At 45.3% G+C, this 18,987-nt stretch overlaps 1 protein-coding gene across 2 annotated transcripts in view; it reads left to right on the forward strand.

Annotated features, from left to right (window-relative positions):
• The window catches only part of PRDM5 (PR/SET domain 5), a 687,250-nt gene that overhangs the window by 538,759 nt on the left and 129,504 nt on the right, over positions 1-18,987 (forward strand). For both annotated transcript variants that reach the window (XM_085641579.1, XM_085641580.1), the window contains one exon: positions 1,176-1,261. In XM_085641579.1, the coding sequence (XP_085497705.1) occupies positions 1,176-1,261 (86 nt within the window). The remainder of the gene's footprint in view (positions 1-1,175; positions 1,262-18,987) is intronic.

Here is an 18,987-nt window from a genome sequence, read left to right on the forward strand (position 1 = left end):
ACTTAAATGAGTGGAATTTCACATATGTCAATTGCACTTTTGAAACAGAATATTATCCTGTATGGTCGATTTTCTTCCATCGTAATTATTGGGCTATTGGTGTGTATTTATGGGTAACTGCTATCTCATTAGCATAACTGTGTGGTTGTAACATGGACACAGGAATTGTGGCTGCTCTTTTTTCCACATAATTATGTATTTATCACACTCACATATCCACCACTTTCTACATGATTTGCAAATAAAGAAACAATTTTGGTTTTATTGCCAAATAGATCAAACGCTATTAAAAATGTAAAGCACTATACTAGTGTCATGCAGTCACAGTCCATGATGTTAAGGGTAACTGGTCAGCTTGTAGTTGCTGTTTGATGCACTGAGGCAATAAACCTGTATTAACGAATACCGCTTGCTGTGGCACATTGTTTGCTTTTTCTGCCTGCATAAATTAGTCGTCTTTGCTGCATACTTTGGTCCTTCATTGCTCCATAATTCCAGGTCCCCTGGTTATCACCAACGTTTCAAATGGATTTAGTCACCACTTTAACCCACCTAAATCAAGTGGCAAACTAACAACAACAGAGGGTGGGAGGGAGGGGCTGGGGCATGTAGACAGACAGCGGAGGGTCAGACACCTGGGAGACAAGTACACAGAGGAGATAGATAAGAATAATGTTCTCTCATAGAGTTCTTAAAGACAAATAAAAAATAGTGCCTAAAAGAAATGAACAGTGGAAGGACACAAGTAATGCATACATGCACCAGTAGAGGGACAAATACTGAAAGAAGATGGAAGCCTATGGTAGCTGACCACTAAAAAGCAAGGAAATGAGACTGATAATGCAGCCAACCAACTGTACACAATGGTGACCCCTGAGCTACAAAAGGTCTTGAAGCGATAGTGCATTTGCTGTCTAGGCGAGACCTAAAAAGTTGGGAGACATTTGCACGTTATCCATAGGCAGAGTTTTTCCAGCATTTAGAAGTAGGAGCGTGTGTATGGTTGGTTGTAGGGCCCGGGATGGCTTGGGTTGATGTAACACACCTAAGCTATCAAGAGGCCAGAAGAATGTGTCTCCCCTGCCCTGGTCCTGCTCTCCAGCCTTGATGCACAGATGCAGGGCTCCCTTCCTCTCAGCTGCACGTGTTGACTCCGATGCTTATCTCTTTTGCAGGTGAGCGCCCCTACCAGTGCCCGTACTGTGACAAGGCTTTCAGCAAGAATGACGGATTAAAGATGCACATTCGGACTCACACAAGGGTAAGGCCTGGCTGGCCCGTTTGGAAGCAATTTACAGCTTTGATTGTCAGAGCAGTGTTTAAAGGTGATGTTTTTTTTAAAGAGGAACAGTGAAATGCCCCTTTCTGGAAGTAATCTGTCATCTTCAGACTCGAAAGCATGTTTGATCTTTGAATATTAAAAACTCAGAGTATGTGTAATCCTCTTTTATGAACGCAACAGATGTCATGGAGTAAATCACCACCTTCCTATGAGTTCCGTTGAAAAGAGACTCGCTGTAGGAATCCAATATTTTCAAAATATCTGCATCCTGCAAACACCACTAATTCTTTTGCCAGCTGTAATCCTGGGGTAGCCAAAGTTCTTCCACTGATTATTTGCTGTAGAAAATTGGACCACAGAAGGAACGTTTTTACTTTTGATTATTTACTTTCAACAGCATTTATTTGTCTGGAGGTATTTTGGGGAACGCAATAGCTTCCCTCAATAATGAATTTTAACATCCGCCCAGATGGGCTCTTTTTTTAGGTTAAAATTCATAAAGTTGCTTTCACCGGTTATCCATCAAGAAGACTCCAGTGGATGTCAAAGGGATTCGCTCTCGTTCTGAGAAATAATTAGATATTGGTTCATTCAGAGAGTTCATCAGCACACCAGGGGGCTTCCATGTGGTGGTCTTTACTAGGCCTTGGAGTAGTTGCTCAGAATTAACCCATAAATATATTGTGGACTTCACAATATTTTCACAATCTTATGACAGGACTAAAAAATCCTTCTCACCCACTTAATTTTTTTATTTTTCGAGCATTTACCTTGAAGGATAGGCCCCTACATTGCACTGAAATGTTTGAAGCCCTACAGCAGTCCCTCACAGAGCAGTGAAGCCTCCTGTCCTTAAATATTCTCTGCACCAATAGATTTGCGAGAATAACCAGTCTATGTCTATAGCAGAACAGCATGATTTGCTCTAAACATAACAGAAAGACTGTGATTTGCCTAATATCAAAGAAAGTGGGAAGGATTTTCGAAAATGATCGCTCATCGAACTGAAGAGAATGTAAGGTCCTGCATTTCCACTCAGGGAGTAAAAATAGCTGCACTGTCCTATCATGGATTCGGCTCCCCTCCCCTCCTGGGCTTAAAAAAAGTGACTTATCTGAGAATTTAGGGTGGAGTTTACAGAAACGTTTGGAAAGTTTTATAATCTCAGAAACCATCAGAATGGGGGTATGAGTATGTAATGAACGTTTTTACAAATATATTTCCTTTGTCATCAAATAAAGTTGTTTTCAACCCTATAGGTACTTTAATATAAACGTGTAGCTTTCTGTATATAACATTTGCATAAAATAGGAGCACATTCGAACAAAGACAGCTTGTCATGAGTGACATAAATAGAATTAGCACACTTACCCCTGACCCTCAAAATACAAGTTTTGATGTTAGTGCCCTCCACAAGAGTACAGATGAAAACATTCAAACGAGGCACACCTCATGATAATGGTAACTTTGGGCATGCAGCGGTGCATTACGGAACCCACAGATCCCCCTAAAGATGCAAAGGCACGTTAACACTGCAGTGGAAAGCAAACCATGGCACAGTTTAATCTAAGAACAATGAAAGTCAGACTGTCTTAAGGCCCAGAAGGTATTGCAGTTTTGGAGCGCTCATAGGCAAACTCTTACTTAGCATAAAACCTTTGGTGGAAAACACCTTCACCTGTGGCAAATGGTCGTCACTTATCACCCAGGGGTGATTTTAGGAGTGGCTGGTAGAGTGGCTGCCAAAGACCCTCTACCCCCGCAAGACCACAACATCTAGCAGCCTCTATCACTGGGAGTTGTCCTGCTGCCATTCGCTGCAGTTTTCCCCCTTTTTAGGTCTCGCCTGAGCCAGCGCATGCGCTACTCTAGCGAGACATTTAGTGAGTGGGCTTTCAAAAGTCCGACCGGGTGGCATAGAGCATGCGGTTACTTGCACAATGACGAGCTGAGGCGCCATCTGGCTTTCCTCTCTCGTCATGGTGCGCGCACATCGCACACCACTCGTCAGCCTGCTTTCACTTTTCCCTTCGCCCGCGCACGCACACCACTCGTGTCCCTACCTGATGTGTCTTCTGTTTCCAGTCGCGCGCGCGCACCGCTCGTTTTGTTTGGGCAACTACTCGTGGGGCATTGGCGTACCACAGATCTATGAAATCCAGCAAGGAGACATGCAGCTGCGGAGTGAGGTCAGAACTAGAGTCAGAGGGGGAAGGGCACCGTGCAGCACACTATTAGCTTACCTACCGTTAAGATGGGGACTTTAGGCTGGTTTGTTTTTGGTAGTTAACACCACCAGTTTGTTTTAAACGCTTTCACCGGACTTGTTTTTCAGAGAGGCCACACCCTCTGCGACTGGTCAAGCAAGTTCTTTTCGTATCCATGCCCCACCAGCAGGTCTCCCTACGTCCACCGCTCTCTCTGCAAACATTAAACAAATGGCAGGGAGGTGAGGGAAGGCAAGCTCGCCCTCATGCTGTTCGTCTTGATTTGCTTTTTATTTAGACCCGTATCCAACAACAGGCCCTGCTGCCTTAACTTTTAGCTTTGATACTGCAGATATTTGCTGACTGCAAACTGAGATCATCTTCTGTAACACACCACCAGCAGCAGTCTCAGCCCTATCGCTGTTCGCCCAGGCCCCTTGACCATAATATAAGAGTTAAGTAATGGCCTGCCACCCTGTCAGCAGGAGCCAAAGATTCTTACTTGCAGGATAAAAGCCTCGCCAGGATCAGGTTTTGCCAATATGTTACAAAATGTTTTTTTTAAAAACAGTTCTCTGTGATTGCTGAGATGATCGCTTTCACCTCATGTTTCATGTGGCATTTTTATTCGAATTTCCAGTTATTGATGCTGCTTCCCCTTGGACAGGTAGCCTACTTTCTTTTTCATCCCTTTTATTTCCTCTGCTAAACGGATTTCTTTGATAGCAGCAGTGCAAGTCTCAGCCTTCAGGATTCGTCTGTAGTTTAGATTTTGAAAGTTATTAAACCCGAAGTTCAATGCTCCTTCATTTAGTGCTGTAATTTTTCACGAGAGCGTTGAAACACATTCGAGGAGCGGGAATTGTCAAAGGAAATTAATATTTTCGTACTGCACAAAGTTCGTATTTTTTCCAGTTTTCCCTCGATTGAAGTAATTTAACATTAGCGCATTCTTCATCACATAGCATGGCAACTGCAACATACCTATGATGAGCCCCAAACAGTTCAAACCAGTCTCGGAATTCTTTTTTTTGCTGCTTTATATAGTGCAAACTTGACCCAACGGTATTGGAGTGCTTTACATGAGCACCAGTTACATTACACAAGGACACATTCATTTTTTGTAGGCACAGGAGATTAAGTGATTTGTCCAGAGTCACAGGATGTTAAGCCAATGCCGAGATTCGAATCCGGTTCCCCAATTCCAAAGGCGGCAGCTATGGTTTCTACGCAAAGTAGAGATGCCCTCAGTAATAATTACATTTTTCAGAACTTTTGGTTTGGCTGTGAAGTACAAAAAAAGTGTTTCCAAGTGAAAATGTAATTGCTCACAGATTTGAGGTTTTGTCAAACCCAACACAAACTCTTTGAAAATCTGTCACTATGGGTCTAGTCAGCCTAATGGAAGGGGGGGTGGGGCAAAACAGTGGAAAGGGGCAAGGCTTTGGGAGGATGTAGAAACCAATGAGGGAGGAAACCAAATAAGCATTTAAGGCTGGTGAGAGAGTCAGGGTATGTGCCTGACTATTGAGAGATGCTTGCCACCCAGGAAGGCGGCATTTTAACATATGCAACACCTATGACTTGTTATTGGAGGATTAAACTATCTTGGTGTGTGACACTGGGGGCTATTCTGAGAAACTTCACTTAGCGGCATAGCAGCTGTTCAAGGAGTTTCACTTTTCGTTGGACAGCACAGATATCTTGGAGTATGACACGTATGGTTTGCTGAGAGTGACCAACACAAGTAGGTGGTAGAATTATGTGTGCCTTTAAAACATGTGGCTTGTTGACAGACCTTCACTTGGTGGTAGACACCAGAGCTATCTATCTATTGTTCACCTTGCGATTGTTCCATAGCATTATCCAGTTCCACCTTCATAAACCGCAGAAGGGCGAAGTGACAAACAGCTGATTGTGCCAGCCATCGTGTGCCTCTGTGCTCCAGAGCTGGCACCTGTGGCCTGTGTATCCAAATCAAGTGGGGGAATCGTGGGCTTTTAAATAATAAATGTTAATTATTATTAAGGTCCAGCATACATGCCCAAAAGACAGTGAAACAGAGTTTGTATGCAGTTCCTAATAGTGTCGCAGGTTGTGATTAGTAAACAAGAGGTGCCGGGTTGTAAGTCAGGGGGCAAGCAGGAGAAGGATACACTGTCTTGCTTCATCATCGGGTCTAGCTCCTTATCGGGTCGGCGGTGCAATACCCGATCAGGCACCCAGACGGGGTCCTCTTTGCGGAGATCTTTTTTCCAATGCCGATGGGTGTAGTGCGTGTGAGGGCCCTTATAATAACTAGTGTAGGTGAAGGTGATGTGTAGGGTGGGTGAAATAAAACAGGAGTAACTGATCCACTCAAAACTATTTTAATGAATTGTGGTCACTACCCTGATTAAAACCAAAGTGAAACGCACGATCTCACTCTTAAGTGTATGAGGGTATGTGCTGAAAAGGTCAACATGTTTCTTGCCTGTTTATTCTTCAGGACCAGGATATTAGCTACCTGGAGCCTGGAGGTCCATTACAGCCCTGGAGTGGTGGTGAGGTCACAGGGCACTATTGAGTTCTGCTCTCGCATACCTGCCCCCTCCAATATCACTTCCTCTTCAGTACTTGACAGCCATAAAACAGGATATTTGGGAGAGATTTCTTGACCTCCCATTGGCTGGCACTGGTGGAATGTGCTTCTGAGTGGAAAGAAAGGACAATTATAACATTTGGGAAGGACTAGGCAGGTCCACCCAGTGGCCTAAATCCCTGGTTCGTTTTCTAGAGATTTCAATTTGGAGTCCTGCTTTCTAGATCACACACACTAATCTTTAGCAGATCAGTGCCTCTTCTAGAGCAGAATCTCCCGGAAGCAGCGCCTCCGAGCACCACATGTCACTGTGGGGAGACAGAGTAACCTAGGCAGACCATTAGACCTATCACTTTCTGACAATGTGTCTAGGTCCTTGTCTTACCACTACCCAGGTCATGCTACTTCCTCAGGCTACTATGTCACGCTTCCTGTGCTCAGTCTTTTAACAGTGACACAGTGTTAAAATACTGCTGTTTTCAGCATGCACAAGTTATAGCCCAGAGGCTACTTTGGCCATTCTGGGGATACAAGACCAACGTTTTGATACAAGCTTTTCATTTTAACAACATTGTTTGATCCTGGGAAAGCTGCTTTTGTTTGACTTCTAGCTCTGGTGTCCAACTGGGGCTTCGAAGCAGGGATTCCCACCTTAGTTTACAAAATACAAAAGACATTTAAGCAATTTACGTTTTGCCAAAGGACAAAGCACACATTCTCACCTCAGGTAGAGCCAGATCAGTGGAGATTTGGCCTCCAGGCGATGACAAATAAAAAAAGCATTTGCAATGCAATAGGTCTCGCTTTGACGTGAGTTTGAGCTATTAACATTGCAAATGACAATGCCTTTTATTTTTGTTTCTGTTTTTAAAACATAAATAAAAGGCATTGTTATTTACAATGCCAATAACTTAAACTCGCGTAAATGCAAGACCTATTGCATTGAAAATGCTTGTTCTCTTAGAAGCCTATTTAACTGGGGGCCTCCTCCTGCATCGTGGGACTGCCAGAGACCCTCCACCTCCTCAAGACCACAACTCCCAGCAGCCTTAGCTACTGAGAGTAGTCCTGCTGCCATTTTCCACGTTTTCCCACTTTTCCTCTCCAGCAGCCCACTTAACTGGGCGCCTCCTCCTGCATCACGGGACTGCCAGAGACCCTTCACCCTGGAAGACCACAACTACCAGCATCCTCTGCTACTGGGAGTAGCCCTGCTACCATTCACCACAGTTTTCCAGATTGTCCTCTCCAGCAGCCCATTTAACTGGGCACCTCCTCCCGCATTGCAGGACGTGGGAGCAGTAGCGGCTCATGGAGGGAGTGCTGCGGAGCGGTGGGCGGGGCTTGGAGGAGCAGGGTGGGGGTAGTAAACTGCAAAATATGGCCGGACGGAGGTAAGTAAGCAAATAAATAAATAAAACGAATTTCGTTGCACACGCTGCATCGCATTTGGCAATGCAGCGCGCACAATTAAATTAGTTTTAATTATTTATTTGTCTACTTACCGCTGTTCGGCAGTATGCCGTACTTTACTACCCCCCACCCTGCTCCTCCCCCGCCCTGCCTCACCGCCCCACAGCACTCCTTCCACGAGCCGCTACTGCGTGTGAGGGAGGCGCATGGGCCAAGCCCGGGCAAAGGGCAGACCCGTCCGTGCCTGTCAGAGCCCGGAAGAGGATGGGCTGCGCCACCCCTCCTTTGCCACACTCCTTCAGGTAAGTCCCCTCATCACTACCTCACTCCTCCTTTGCTGTACCCGTGCCAAGCGCCTGCCCCCAGCACCTGTTCTTTTCCCAGCTGCTAGTCTATCTGCAGTGCACCCCCGACCCCTGGCAGCCTGTCCCACTAAGCATATTTATCCAAGCCTGCTCATCCCCTGGGCAGGCCCAGCCAGCCTCTGACCCCGATCCTGTCTCCTGCCCTTAAATCCACCTGCCCCCCCACCATTACCCTATGGGGAAGAGGTCCCCGCGAGTTGCCTCCTGCTTTACCCCAGACGAACTTAGAGCCCCAAAACCCTGATGCCACAACAACAACTCCTCACTTGCCTCCCCCAGGACCACCAACGGCCCTTCCTCCCAGCGGAATTGCAGCTTCACCTGCGTTACCGAGGAAACTACCAATGCCTCTCCAAACAGCTACACTACATCACACCCACCAACCAAAAAGGTTGATGCCACCACCTCTGGAAAGATCAACTGCCTGCTGATTAACGGATGCTCACTCAGAAAACACACCACAGAAATCTGGGACACCATCATGATCCACACCCCTTCATCACAGAAACTTGGCTGAACCATGCAGCCGCTCCAGACATTGCCACAGCCACCTCCGAACGATACAAGATTGTATACCAGGACCAATCCAACAGAAACGGCAGAGGTATCACCATAATCTACAAAGAGAACCTCAAATGCTCTACCACCACAGATGACTCCAACCCTTTCATGGAGCACCTCCACTTCCTACTCCGCACAAACAGCAATACACTATCAGTGGCACCCTCATCTACAGACCTCCGGGACCCCGCTCTGCCTTATGCAACGCAATCCCTGACTTTATCGCCCCTTTTGCCATCGACTCAAATCTGTACATATTCCTAGGAGATCTCAACTTTCACCTTGAGAACACCAATGATGTTAACACGGCCAACCTCCTAGAAAGCATGGCTAACCTCGGACTCAAACTGTTTGTCACCGACCACACCCACTCCACAGGACATGTGCTCAACCCAACCTTCTCAGTCAGTAACAGAGTAGCATACACCCACACCAGGCAGCTAACCTGGACCGATCATCAATGCGTCAATTTCATCATCTCGGACCACCCCACAAACCCCCTGCCTCCACTGCCAGCGAAACAAGGTACAACTGGTCAAAGGTATCAGAGCAAAAATGGACCAACACCCTTAACTCTCACCTACCCACCACTACCAGAGACGTAGAACAAGCGACGTAAAATTTGCGAACCGGATCACGGAATGTGGTGACAAAGTTACACTTAGGAAACCCACCATACCCAAGAAACAAACATGACACCCCAAGTGGTTCACGGCAGAACTGAAAACCCAGAAACGTAACTGTAGACAGAAGGAAAGAAGATGGTGCGCCAGTAAGACCGTTGAGGAGCGAAAACAATTCAGAGATGCCTTCAACCACTACCACCACCTCCTCAAAGACAGTAAGAAGGCCACCCTAGTTACCTGCATCAATGACTACTTCAACACCAGCATAGAACTGTTCAACATTGGAAGGAGTTTATCAACCCATCGGCGACGAAAAACACCATCACACCCTTGCAAGCCATCTGCAACATGCTCTAGGACTTTCTCCACACCCAAATCAACACCATCTACCAAGACTTTGCACCTCAGCCACCCACCGAGGACATCAACCTCCTCCACCAGCTGACACCCCCCCACACCAGCTCACCTCGTGGAACACCCTATTGAGAAGGAAACGGCGTCCATCATGAGAGCCAATCACTCTGGAGCTCCAGGAGACTCCTGCCCACCACACCATCAACATCAGCAATCAACCCATCAGCAAAGAACTTACCAAGGTCCTCAATTCCTCAATCACCATGGTCCAATTCCCCCATAAAAGAAAACATGCCGACATGAAGCTGTTGCTGAAGAAATCGTCCTCGGACCGGGGAGTACTCAAGAACTACCAACCAATCCCCCTGCTCCCCTACCCAGCAAGGTCATCGAGAAATCTATAAACATCCAGCTAACCAGACATCTGGAGAACTACAACCTTCTGGACCCCTCCCAAGCTGGCTTCAGAGCAGACCACAGCACTGAGACAGCTCTAATCGCAGCCACGGATGAAATCATAATGCTGCTAGACCACAGAGAAACAGCAGCGCTCATCTTGCTCGACCTCTCAGAAGCCTTTGACACAGTTTCCCGCCACACACTGATCAACATTCTCCACCACATTGGAATCCAAAGAGCGGCCCTCAAGTGGATTGCCCCACCTCACAGGAAGGATGCAGAAGATCATCATTCCTCTGTACTCCTAACTCTCTAAGAACATCACCTGCTGTGTACCTCAAGCCTCATCCCTCAATCCAACCCTATTTAATGTATGCATGACACAACTGGCCAACATCGTCAGGTGCAACGGACTCAACACCAACTCCTATGTGCCAATGACATCCAACTCATCCTCTCCCTGACAAACAACGCAATGACCATCAAAGGCAGGTTTCAAAGATTCATGAAAGATGTGCCCATCTGGATGAACAACAACTGACTCAAACTCAACACAGACAAGACAGAAACTCTCATCTTTGAGAAAGGCAAGGACACCCTGTGGAACAACGAATGGTGGCCACCTAAACTGGGCCCTACCCCAAAACCCACCAAACACATTCGCAACCTCAGCATCATCCTCAACAGCCAGCTATCCATGAAAAAGCAAGTAAGTGGCATCTCCTCCACATTCTTCCTCACACTACGAATGCTCAGGAAGGTCTTCAGGTGGCTCCCACCCAACACCAGGCGAGCTGTCATGTAAGCTCTTGTCACTAGCAGACTCGACTATGGCAACTTACTCTCTGTAGGAATCACTGCCTAACTCTTGGGGAAACTCCAGACCATTCACAACACAGCAGCCAGACTCACCCCGATCTCCCCAGACAAACGCACATCACCCCTCACCTCAGGAAACCCCATTGGCTACCAGTCGTGAAGAGATGCCTGTTCAAACTGTTCACCCGCACTTACAAGGCACCAAACAACGAAGGACCAGTGAACATCAACAAACGAGTGAATTTCCATTAATCTACCAGGGAATTCCGTTCCAGATCCCCCTCCCTAGTAGCTACCCAGTGCATCTTCCAGGCGAACAGTGAAGGCTGCTCCTTCTCCCACCTGGCGGCTAAGACCTGGAACACCCTTCCCCTACACCTTAGAGCGGCTCCGTTGCTTCAACAGTTCAGGAAGTACCTTAAGACCTGGATGTTCAACCATTAGAAACAGGCAGCGCATTCCTGCAGCAGGACCCCACAGCGCCTCAAGACTGTCATGGGTGAAGCAGCTGCGCTATACAAATCCTGATAGATTGAGACCTGAGATTTGGCTGGCAGACATATTTCGTCACACGGCTGTTATTGGGTGATTTAAAGTACCAGCAGCATGGTAAAGGCGTGTTTATCACTCTGCTGGTTAGCACCAGTGTTGTGTGCTACTAATGCCTCAATAGGAAGCTTGACCTGTCATGTTAACACATGTATTCAGGACTATTACATTAAATATTTCTAACACATGACGATGTTATTTACAAACGTGCACACTACTCTGATAAAAACACTTCTTTATAACTATGACACAAATCACACAGCCACCAATACAAAGAGGAAAATAGGATTTCTGCACGTAGTGTCAATGTCATGTGTAAATGTGTCCAATGCAATGTACTGTTAGGGTGAATAGGTACATAAACATATCATTAGGGCATGGATTGATATGGCATTCCTTATCTTAACTATATTAATCCTTATCTTACTGTGCGTTTCATGGATATGCCCTGAGTGCAAAACAATACATCTAAAACAACCTCATTTAAATAATTATCGATGAGTCTAAAAAGTGGCAAGGATCGGACCCTCAAGGCCCAATATATTATACCCGTGCCTACCAAAAATAAACCCCCATACAGGAGGAAATAAGGGTTCAGAAGAGCGGAACTCACAGAAACAGAGTGTCATTTCAAGACAGGCAGTGAGGCGTTGAGGAATAATATCAGGAAAGGAGCTTTTATGGAAAGAGCAGAGACAGCTTGAAACAAAGAAAGAATCTAGAGACCAGAAAAATTGCAAAGTGTAAATATAGAAGTCTAGCAATTATTACTTATTGATCTCTGGAGAACTCCTTATGGTAACACGGGAGATCAGGAATGAAAATACTGAGCTTAGTGAAATAACTTTTCTGTCCGGTTTGCACAACATTTTATTTCTTTGCTCGGTTTCCCCCTCCCGTATGATTAATTCCAAGCATAAAACTATGCCAACATCACTAGGAAACATTTTGAGGACGCGTGAAAACATTGATGAGCAAGTTTATTGGCATATGGCTACAATAGCAACCGCTGTGAGTGGGAGATAATTAGTGCCTTAACAGGGAGTTTTTCTCAGCACTGCATTTTTCGCATTTACATTAAACACCTTATTTTAATTTTCCTGCGTGCTTTAGTGCTCCATAAATCACTTTTTTGATTACAGTGGTATAGTTCAATACTCAGGTAATTATCTTAACACCAGTCTTCCTGCTTTCTTCCATAATCCTTGACTCATTTTAGTCGAAATGTCATATTATTGAATAAATAAATTCCGTTATGTGGACTTTAAATTGAGAAACCTTCTCTGCATCTGGATCCGACACTCCCAGGAGCTCCATCAAACTACATCCCTTTGCAAGGTTCAAAGGGCTTTGGAAAAGTGCCTGCTTTTACAGGTTTCCCCCTCCCACCAAGTTAATGTTTTCGCTTGCTGTGTTATGGCTGTTTGCTTGGCGTTTGTCCCAGTGCAAATATGTGGTTACAAGGGGGCTTTTCCTGGCACTAGATAAGACTTGTCTCTTTTGAGATACTTTTTAAAGAAAAATATTTCGTTTTTTTATAGTGTCCTTTCATGAGATCAAAATTTGACGTCTATATTTTGGAAATCTCAGGCTGACACAAAAATATAGTTTTACAACCAATAACAGCAACTTGCTTTAACCAAGTTTCCCCCATTTTCCAGGAAATGAAGACGGGGTTCTAAAACAGCGTTATAGACTTGTACTAGTCGTCTTGATTGCCAAAGCATTCTCCTGTGGGTCTTCAACAGTGCGGAGAGGTAGGGAGGGGCCACTTCTTGTGAATGTCCTCTCTGGAGGGACGACCTTGTAACTGGGCTTAGCTTGGGCACAGAAAAGTATCAAAGCAAGTTACCTCTACTTTCTAAATGAAACATAGAAAACGTGGTAGACATCCCAATAATAATGAGAGTGGGATGCTGAAAAGTAGCACAGAACCTTGTCTTGGACTGATCAGGGAAAAACATTCTGTCTTATGCATCAATCAATCAATCAATCAGTACTTGTAAAGCGTGACTGATCACACACAAGGGTATCCAGACCCTGGGTTGCTGGGCTTAGTCAAAGAGCCAGGTCTTGAGTTTCTTCCTGAAGTTGGTCAGCGAGGGTGATGTTCAGACGTGGAGGGTGTTCCAGAACTTGGCGGCGAGTTGGGAGAAGGAATGTCCTCTGCTGTGGCTACGGTGGATGCTCGGTGTCTGTACCAGGGCGAGGGAGGTGGAGCGAAGTTTTCTGGATGGATGGTGGAAGTTCAGGTGATGGTTCATGTATTATTGTTCCAGGGCATTTTATGCATGTGTCAGTAGTTTGAATTGCCCCTTTTCTGGATGAGGCGCCAGTGGAGGTTCCTCAGCAGCTAGGTGATGTGGGTCTGTTTTGAGAAGGGTGAGGATCAGTCTGGCTGCGTAATTCTGTATCTGGAGCCTTCTCATGAGTTTCATTGTAGTTCCTGCTTACAGTGCGTTGCCGTAGTGAAGACAGCAGGTGATTAGGGCTTGCATGACTGTTTTTCTGGTGCTTGTGGGGAGCCATTTGAGATTCTTCAGAGCATGAAGAGACTGTGGAAGCATGCTGAGGAAACTGTTTTGACCTGTCATTTCATGGTGAGTTTGCTTGCACTGAATGTTGCATATACTGAAAACAGTGAAATACAGTTTTCAAACAAAGGCGTGGTCTGCCATTCAGTGTATTCAAACCAATGAGAGCACACATTTATGTCAGGTGTGAAAGGGGTATTTTTTTATATGCTTGCCAGGTACAGACCCAGTGGCTAATGCCAAGTACCCAAAAAACTATTTGCCTTTTAGTAGAATGTTTAACGAGTAACCAACAGTCTACGATTTCTTTGAATCCATTTAGCATAACGTTTTGGTACACTGATGCCATTTTCTAAATATGCACCTTACTATGTTGGAAGTGTGGGATGTCACAGAGGATGGATAACGTGGCTGCAGTAGATTGGGAGATAGGAGGAACTGTGGGGCACCATAGGGACACATTCAAAGTCACAGAATATCACCTGGTCCACTGGCCGATTTGTTATTTCATTTTTCAATAGTCCTTCTGGATTGGTTTTCTGCCACCTCAGGACGCTCGCCATTATGAATTTGATGATCTGTAGAAGGTGAGGCTGCTTGGTGGAAGAAGAAGAATTCACTAGGATGTGATAGATATCTGGGTGATGATTTGGGTGTTGGCTTCATTAATACCAGGGTCAAACTGTTGGTTAGGCTGCAAGCGTTTAGTTGGAGATAAGTTTGTTTGAAAGTACTGTATTATGACTAGGCCTGACGGTAGTTCGCGTAGTTTTGCTACGTGGAACTCCGCGAAATTAAAAAAAAACTCTGTGACGTTCCGCGAGAGGCGTGTGCTGGTATTCCTGCTGCTCGGGTAGAAATTCTACCCGAGGGGCAGTTTGCGCTCATGAACTTACTGTTCACGATCACAAACTTACTGTTCGCGATCGCGAGCAGGGAAAAAACTCTGCTGCACATCGCAAAGCGGAATTTTCTGCACTCTGCGAGCTCCTCGGGGTGCAGAGTGCGGAGTGCAGAAAACTCTGCAAACTCCGCAAACGGAGCGAAGTTCACCGCCCAGGCCTAATTATGACGGTGACTGTTTAGGACATTGACCATTATAAAAGTCTTAGAACTGCCCTGAACATGAAAACCGCTCATATTTTTTCACTACAATTATATAAATGTAATAAATGTAATTGAGAATAGGTAGCAATAAACAGGTTTCTTTTTGGTATGGAGTCACAAATTTGATGTTAGAATACTGGCAACACTTACATCAAATCTTCAATATCGACTACGAAAGTACTGTCAAAGTAAGTAAATTAAGAGGTTAAGAAGAGTAAAACTATACTTCCCTATGCATGCTTACTCAAACAATATTGTTTCAGTAAATATTGTGGAGTTCGTACATATGCAGGTTGATATTCTTGACATTGATAGTTTCACATACAACATTTTTATTCTGGATAAGAATATTTATTCTATACAGCAGTAAACAAGTATTGGTAATGCCATAAAATTCTCGCATTTGGGACCCATTGGTTTACTCCATTTTTTTTGCGACGCTGTGCAGCATCACTGATGGTGTGCAACATAGCTAAAGGGGAACAAAAAAGAACAAGCATTGGCATAGCCAATAGGTCTTGGCAATGGGAGTGCCTAATTACAGAGACTGTAAAAGGGCCATTTTAGCGGGAAATCAACCAATTAGCATGCATGCTGTGGACAAAGGCTAGTAAATATGTTACAATAATTTTTAAAAAATTGTACGCTGCAATGGATGAGTGCTGTTTTTTCTTAACCTGGAACCTTGAAAACGTTTTTAGTTGGAAGTGTAAACAACAAGAAGAAGGAATAAAGTGGCCATAGGAGAGAGGAGTGAGCCATGGGGAGAAGGGAGGTGGAAAAATAACTAACTGCAAATGGAAACCCTACCAATATCCCCATGGATAAGATGAAACAGTTTCAAACTGCTCTCCACAACCACACACAGCTGCCCATCTGACAAAACTGCACATGACATGCTGCGAATGACAGCCAAGGAGGGACAGAAACACAATAGAAACAAAACACGTTTGCAACACAAAGAGGTAAAACCAAGAATTGGGGGGGGGTGTAGAGAGTAAACATGGATGAAGAAAGATGCACACATTTTCGTTATGCCATCCCCTCATGTCCTTGACCACTCTCACCCCTTAAAGTCTACACATATCCCTACACAGTTTATGAGATTATTGCCTTAGAATGCATTTTTAAAAAGTATTCAACGGATGAAAGTGACGTAGTCCTCTTCAGAGTAGCTAGTAGATACTAGACGTGTACTTTGGCCTTGCTCCTTTTCTTTCAATGGAAAGTATAAACACATAATAGCATTTTTAATCTATAGTCATCAGTTTTACACTCTCAAGATTACTGTCTTGTTTAGAGAAAGTTCACCATCTGATAACTCGCAACTCTACAAATCGCTCTTGAGAAGAAAGCATCAGGAAAGAGCATCAACAGTTTAGTAAGGGTGGGCGTTAAACTCTGCCCCGCCGGCAGAGTTTGGAGTTTTGCCACTCCGCATTACACTTGGAACGAGGAGTTGACAAAAACTCTACCAACCGATGGCGAAGTGGAGTTTACCGGTGCCTTCACCCCTAAACTTTATCCCCCAAGAGTAGTGCTCCATGAGGATGTTTGAAGTACGGTTGAGAAAGGGGGCAGGGCCTCTGATGAGATCTCAGCAATCTCGCTGTGAAGGACTTACGTACTTGTGGTAACAATAGGGGTTCTTGGCCCCCAATGACCCTCAACAGCCAAGGGGAGTTCATCCTTCAGCCAGTACTACACCAGAAGGCATGTTGAGAAAGGGGGTGGGGGCCTCGAACGAGGTCTCAGCAACCCCACTGTAGGGGACTTACTTGTGGCAAAAATAGGGATTCTTGGCACCCAACAACCCTCCGCAACCAAAATGACTTGATCTACCAACCAGTAATGCACCAGGAGCCGTGTTTGTGGACTGGTTGAGAAAGGGGGCGGGGCCTCCAATGAGGTCATAGCAATCCCACTGCTGGGGACTTAATTGTGGCAGTGATAGGGGTTCTTGGCCCCTAACGGACATCAGAAGCCAAGGGGAGTTCTTCCACCAACTGTTAGTGCGCCAGGAAGTGCATTTGCAGAGTGCTTGAGAATGAGGTTGGGCCTCTGACAAGGGCTCAGCAATCCTGGTGTGGGAGACTTACAAGTGGCTCCGATATGGGTACTTGGCCCCAAAGACCCTTAGCAGCCAAGGGGACTTCATTCCCAACCAGTAGTGCACCAGGGGGCCCCTTTGCACAGTGGCTGAGAAAGGGGGTAGGGCCTCCGACAAGGTCTCAGCAATCCTGCTGTTGGGGACTTGTGACAACAATAGGGGTTCTTGGCCTCCAACTACTCTCAGCTTCATTAGGGGTGGCCGAGCAATACTTTTTCCGCTCACGGAATTGCACAGAATTTCTGGGAGTTTTTTAATAACTCCTCGGAATTCTCTCCGCAAGGTCTGCTCACTCCTACAGTTTAATTGAGGTCTGATGCAATCATGTATAGTATAATCAATTTATTACTGAGGTTGATTAAGTTGTTTATTCAACAGCTTAGAAGTGTCATCAAATACCACAGAATTGAGGTGGAAACACTCACCTCTATAGTATGCCAGCCATTATCCTGCATGCTGTTTTGAACCTATATGTGCAGTTAGAACGGAAAAATGCATGCCCGAGAATGCAGTGTACTTTTGATTGAAAAGGTGGAACAAGCAGAAGATGTCACTCATGATGTCAACATACTTAGCAACTCTTATTACAATTGTAAGTAGCTGAGCATAGTTTGTTCTCTTTATTTTTTACCTTGTCAAGCTGGATTTTAAAAAATGTATGGAAACAAAAGTTAGCCAACACAGAGAAATTTTAGTTATGCATAGCCGATTTTCTATTTCTGATTTTTAATTAATGGATGTGTGCATTGGTGAGAAAAGATTGTGATTTGCAGAATGAGATACGCCTTACATTTGCTTGTGAGGCTCTTTTTTTTGAAGCACTGACTTAGTGAATCTTGCTGTATTTTTAACAAACAGGCAGCAAAGAACCCATTTAGTGCCATGCAGCTAAGGACCGATATTTAATACTGCTCGTGTATAGGGGCGGGGCCAGTGTCGCTGAACACACCACCCATGGGCACAGAGACCGCACTCTCACTAGAGTGCCTCAGATGCCTATGAGGGGGTGCAAGTCCGTCATTAAACCACACAGCCTGGAAGCAGGGTGGGGCTTTCACCTTGTCAGGATTGCAGTTTCCTCGTTGTGTAATAAACTTGATACTCTGCTGGCAAACTTCCCCACCTCTTAGCAACAATTCCAGAAACAGCAGTGCTCCTGAGAATGCCTCGTAAGCCATGAAAATAAAGGGGAAGTGATACTGTACTTGGATGAATGAAAAGGGGGATGGGAAAAGAAGAAAAAGTGGCCCTCGGAGCGAATGAAAACAGCAGTGCTCCTGAAGAAGGCTCGTAAACCAAGAAAATAAGGGGGAAGTGATACGGCGCTCGGAGCGAATGAAAAGTGAGATGGAATAAGAAAGAAAACGCTGTTCAAAGCGAATGAAAACACCAGCTCTCCTGAGTAGGGTTTGTAAACCAAGAAAAATTAAGTTCCTAACTTGGTCATAACATGAGGGATAGTAGAGCGATAGTGTCCTTGTTTCCTGCTCTCGGGAGGAGTAAACACAGGAAGAGGCATGACAAATGCATGCCATTGACAAATGGTAAGAAAGAATAGGAGAATGATGACGGAGCCAGCAAATGGGAAGCCTATTGGAGGGCTAAAGCTCACAGAGTAGATACAGCATGTCTCTTCGAGACAGAGCATGCACTGTCTACAGCCGAGTCCGAAAATGGTGGTATGATGCTGCAGCTGCATCCTTTTATAGGTGCGCTTACCATGCATGCATGCCTGCATAATGATGCAGTCACTTTTTTCATTTTATTTACTGATCTGAGTTGCATCAGTAAATAAAAATAATTAGGGTGAAAGCCTTTTTTTTTCCAAAAGCTGAGACAGGAAGCAAAACAGAGGGTGCGGGTGGGGAAAGCAACATGGAGAGTAATGGTGGGGGGAAGCAACAGAGAGGGCACTGGTGTTGGGAAGCAACATGAAGGGTACAGGTAGAGGAATTAACATGGAGGGTGGCCAGAGCAACACGGATGGCAGGGAGAGCTTAGACGTCATTTAGGGTTGGCAACTGTGACACCTGGCTTTCCTCCTGCAAGCCCCATCACTGTCACCGAGACTCCCTGACCT

Source organism: Triturus cristatus, chromosome 2_2, assembly GCF_964204655.1.
Source record: "Triturus cristatus chromosome 2_2, aTriCri1.1, whole genome shotgun sequence".
Classification (NCBI taxonomy): Eukaryota; Metazoa; Chordata; class Amphibia; order Caudata; family Salamandridae; genus Triturus; species Triturus cristatus.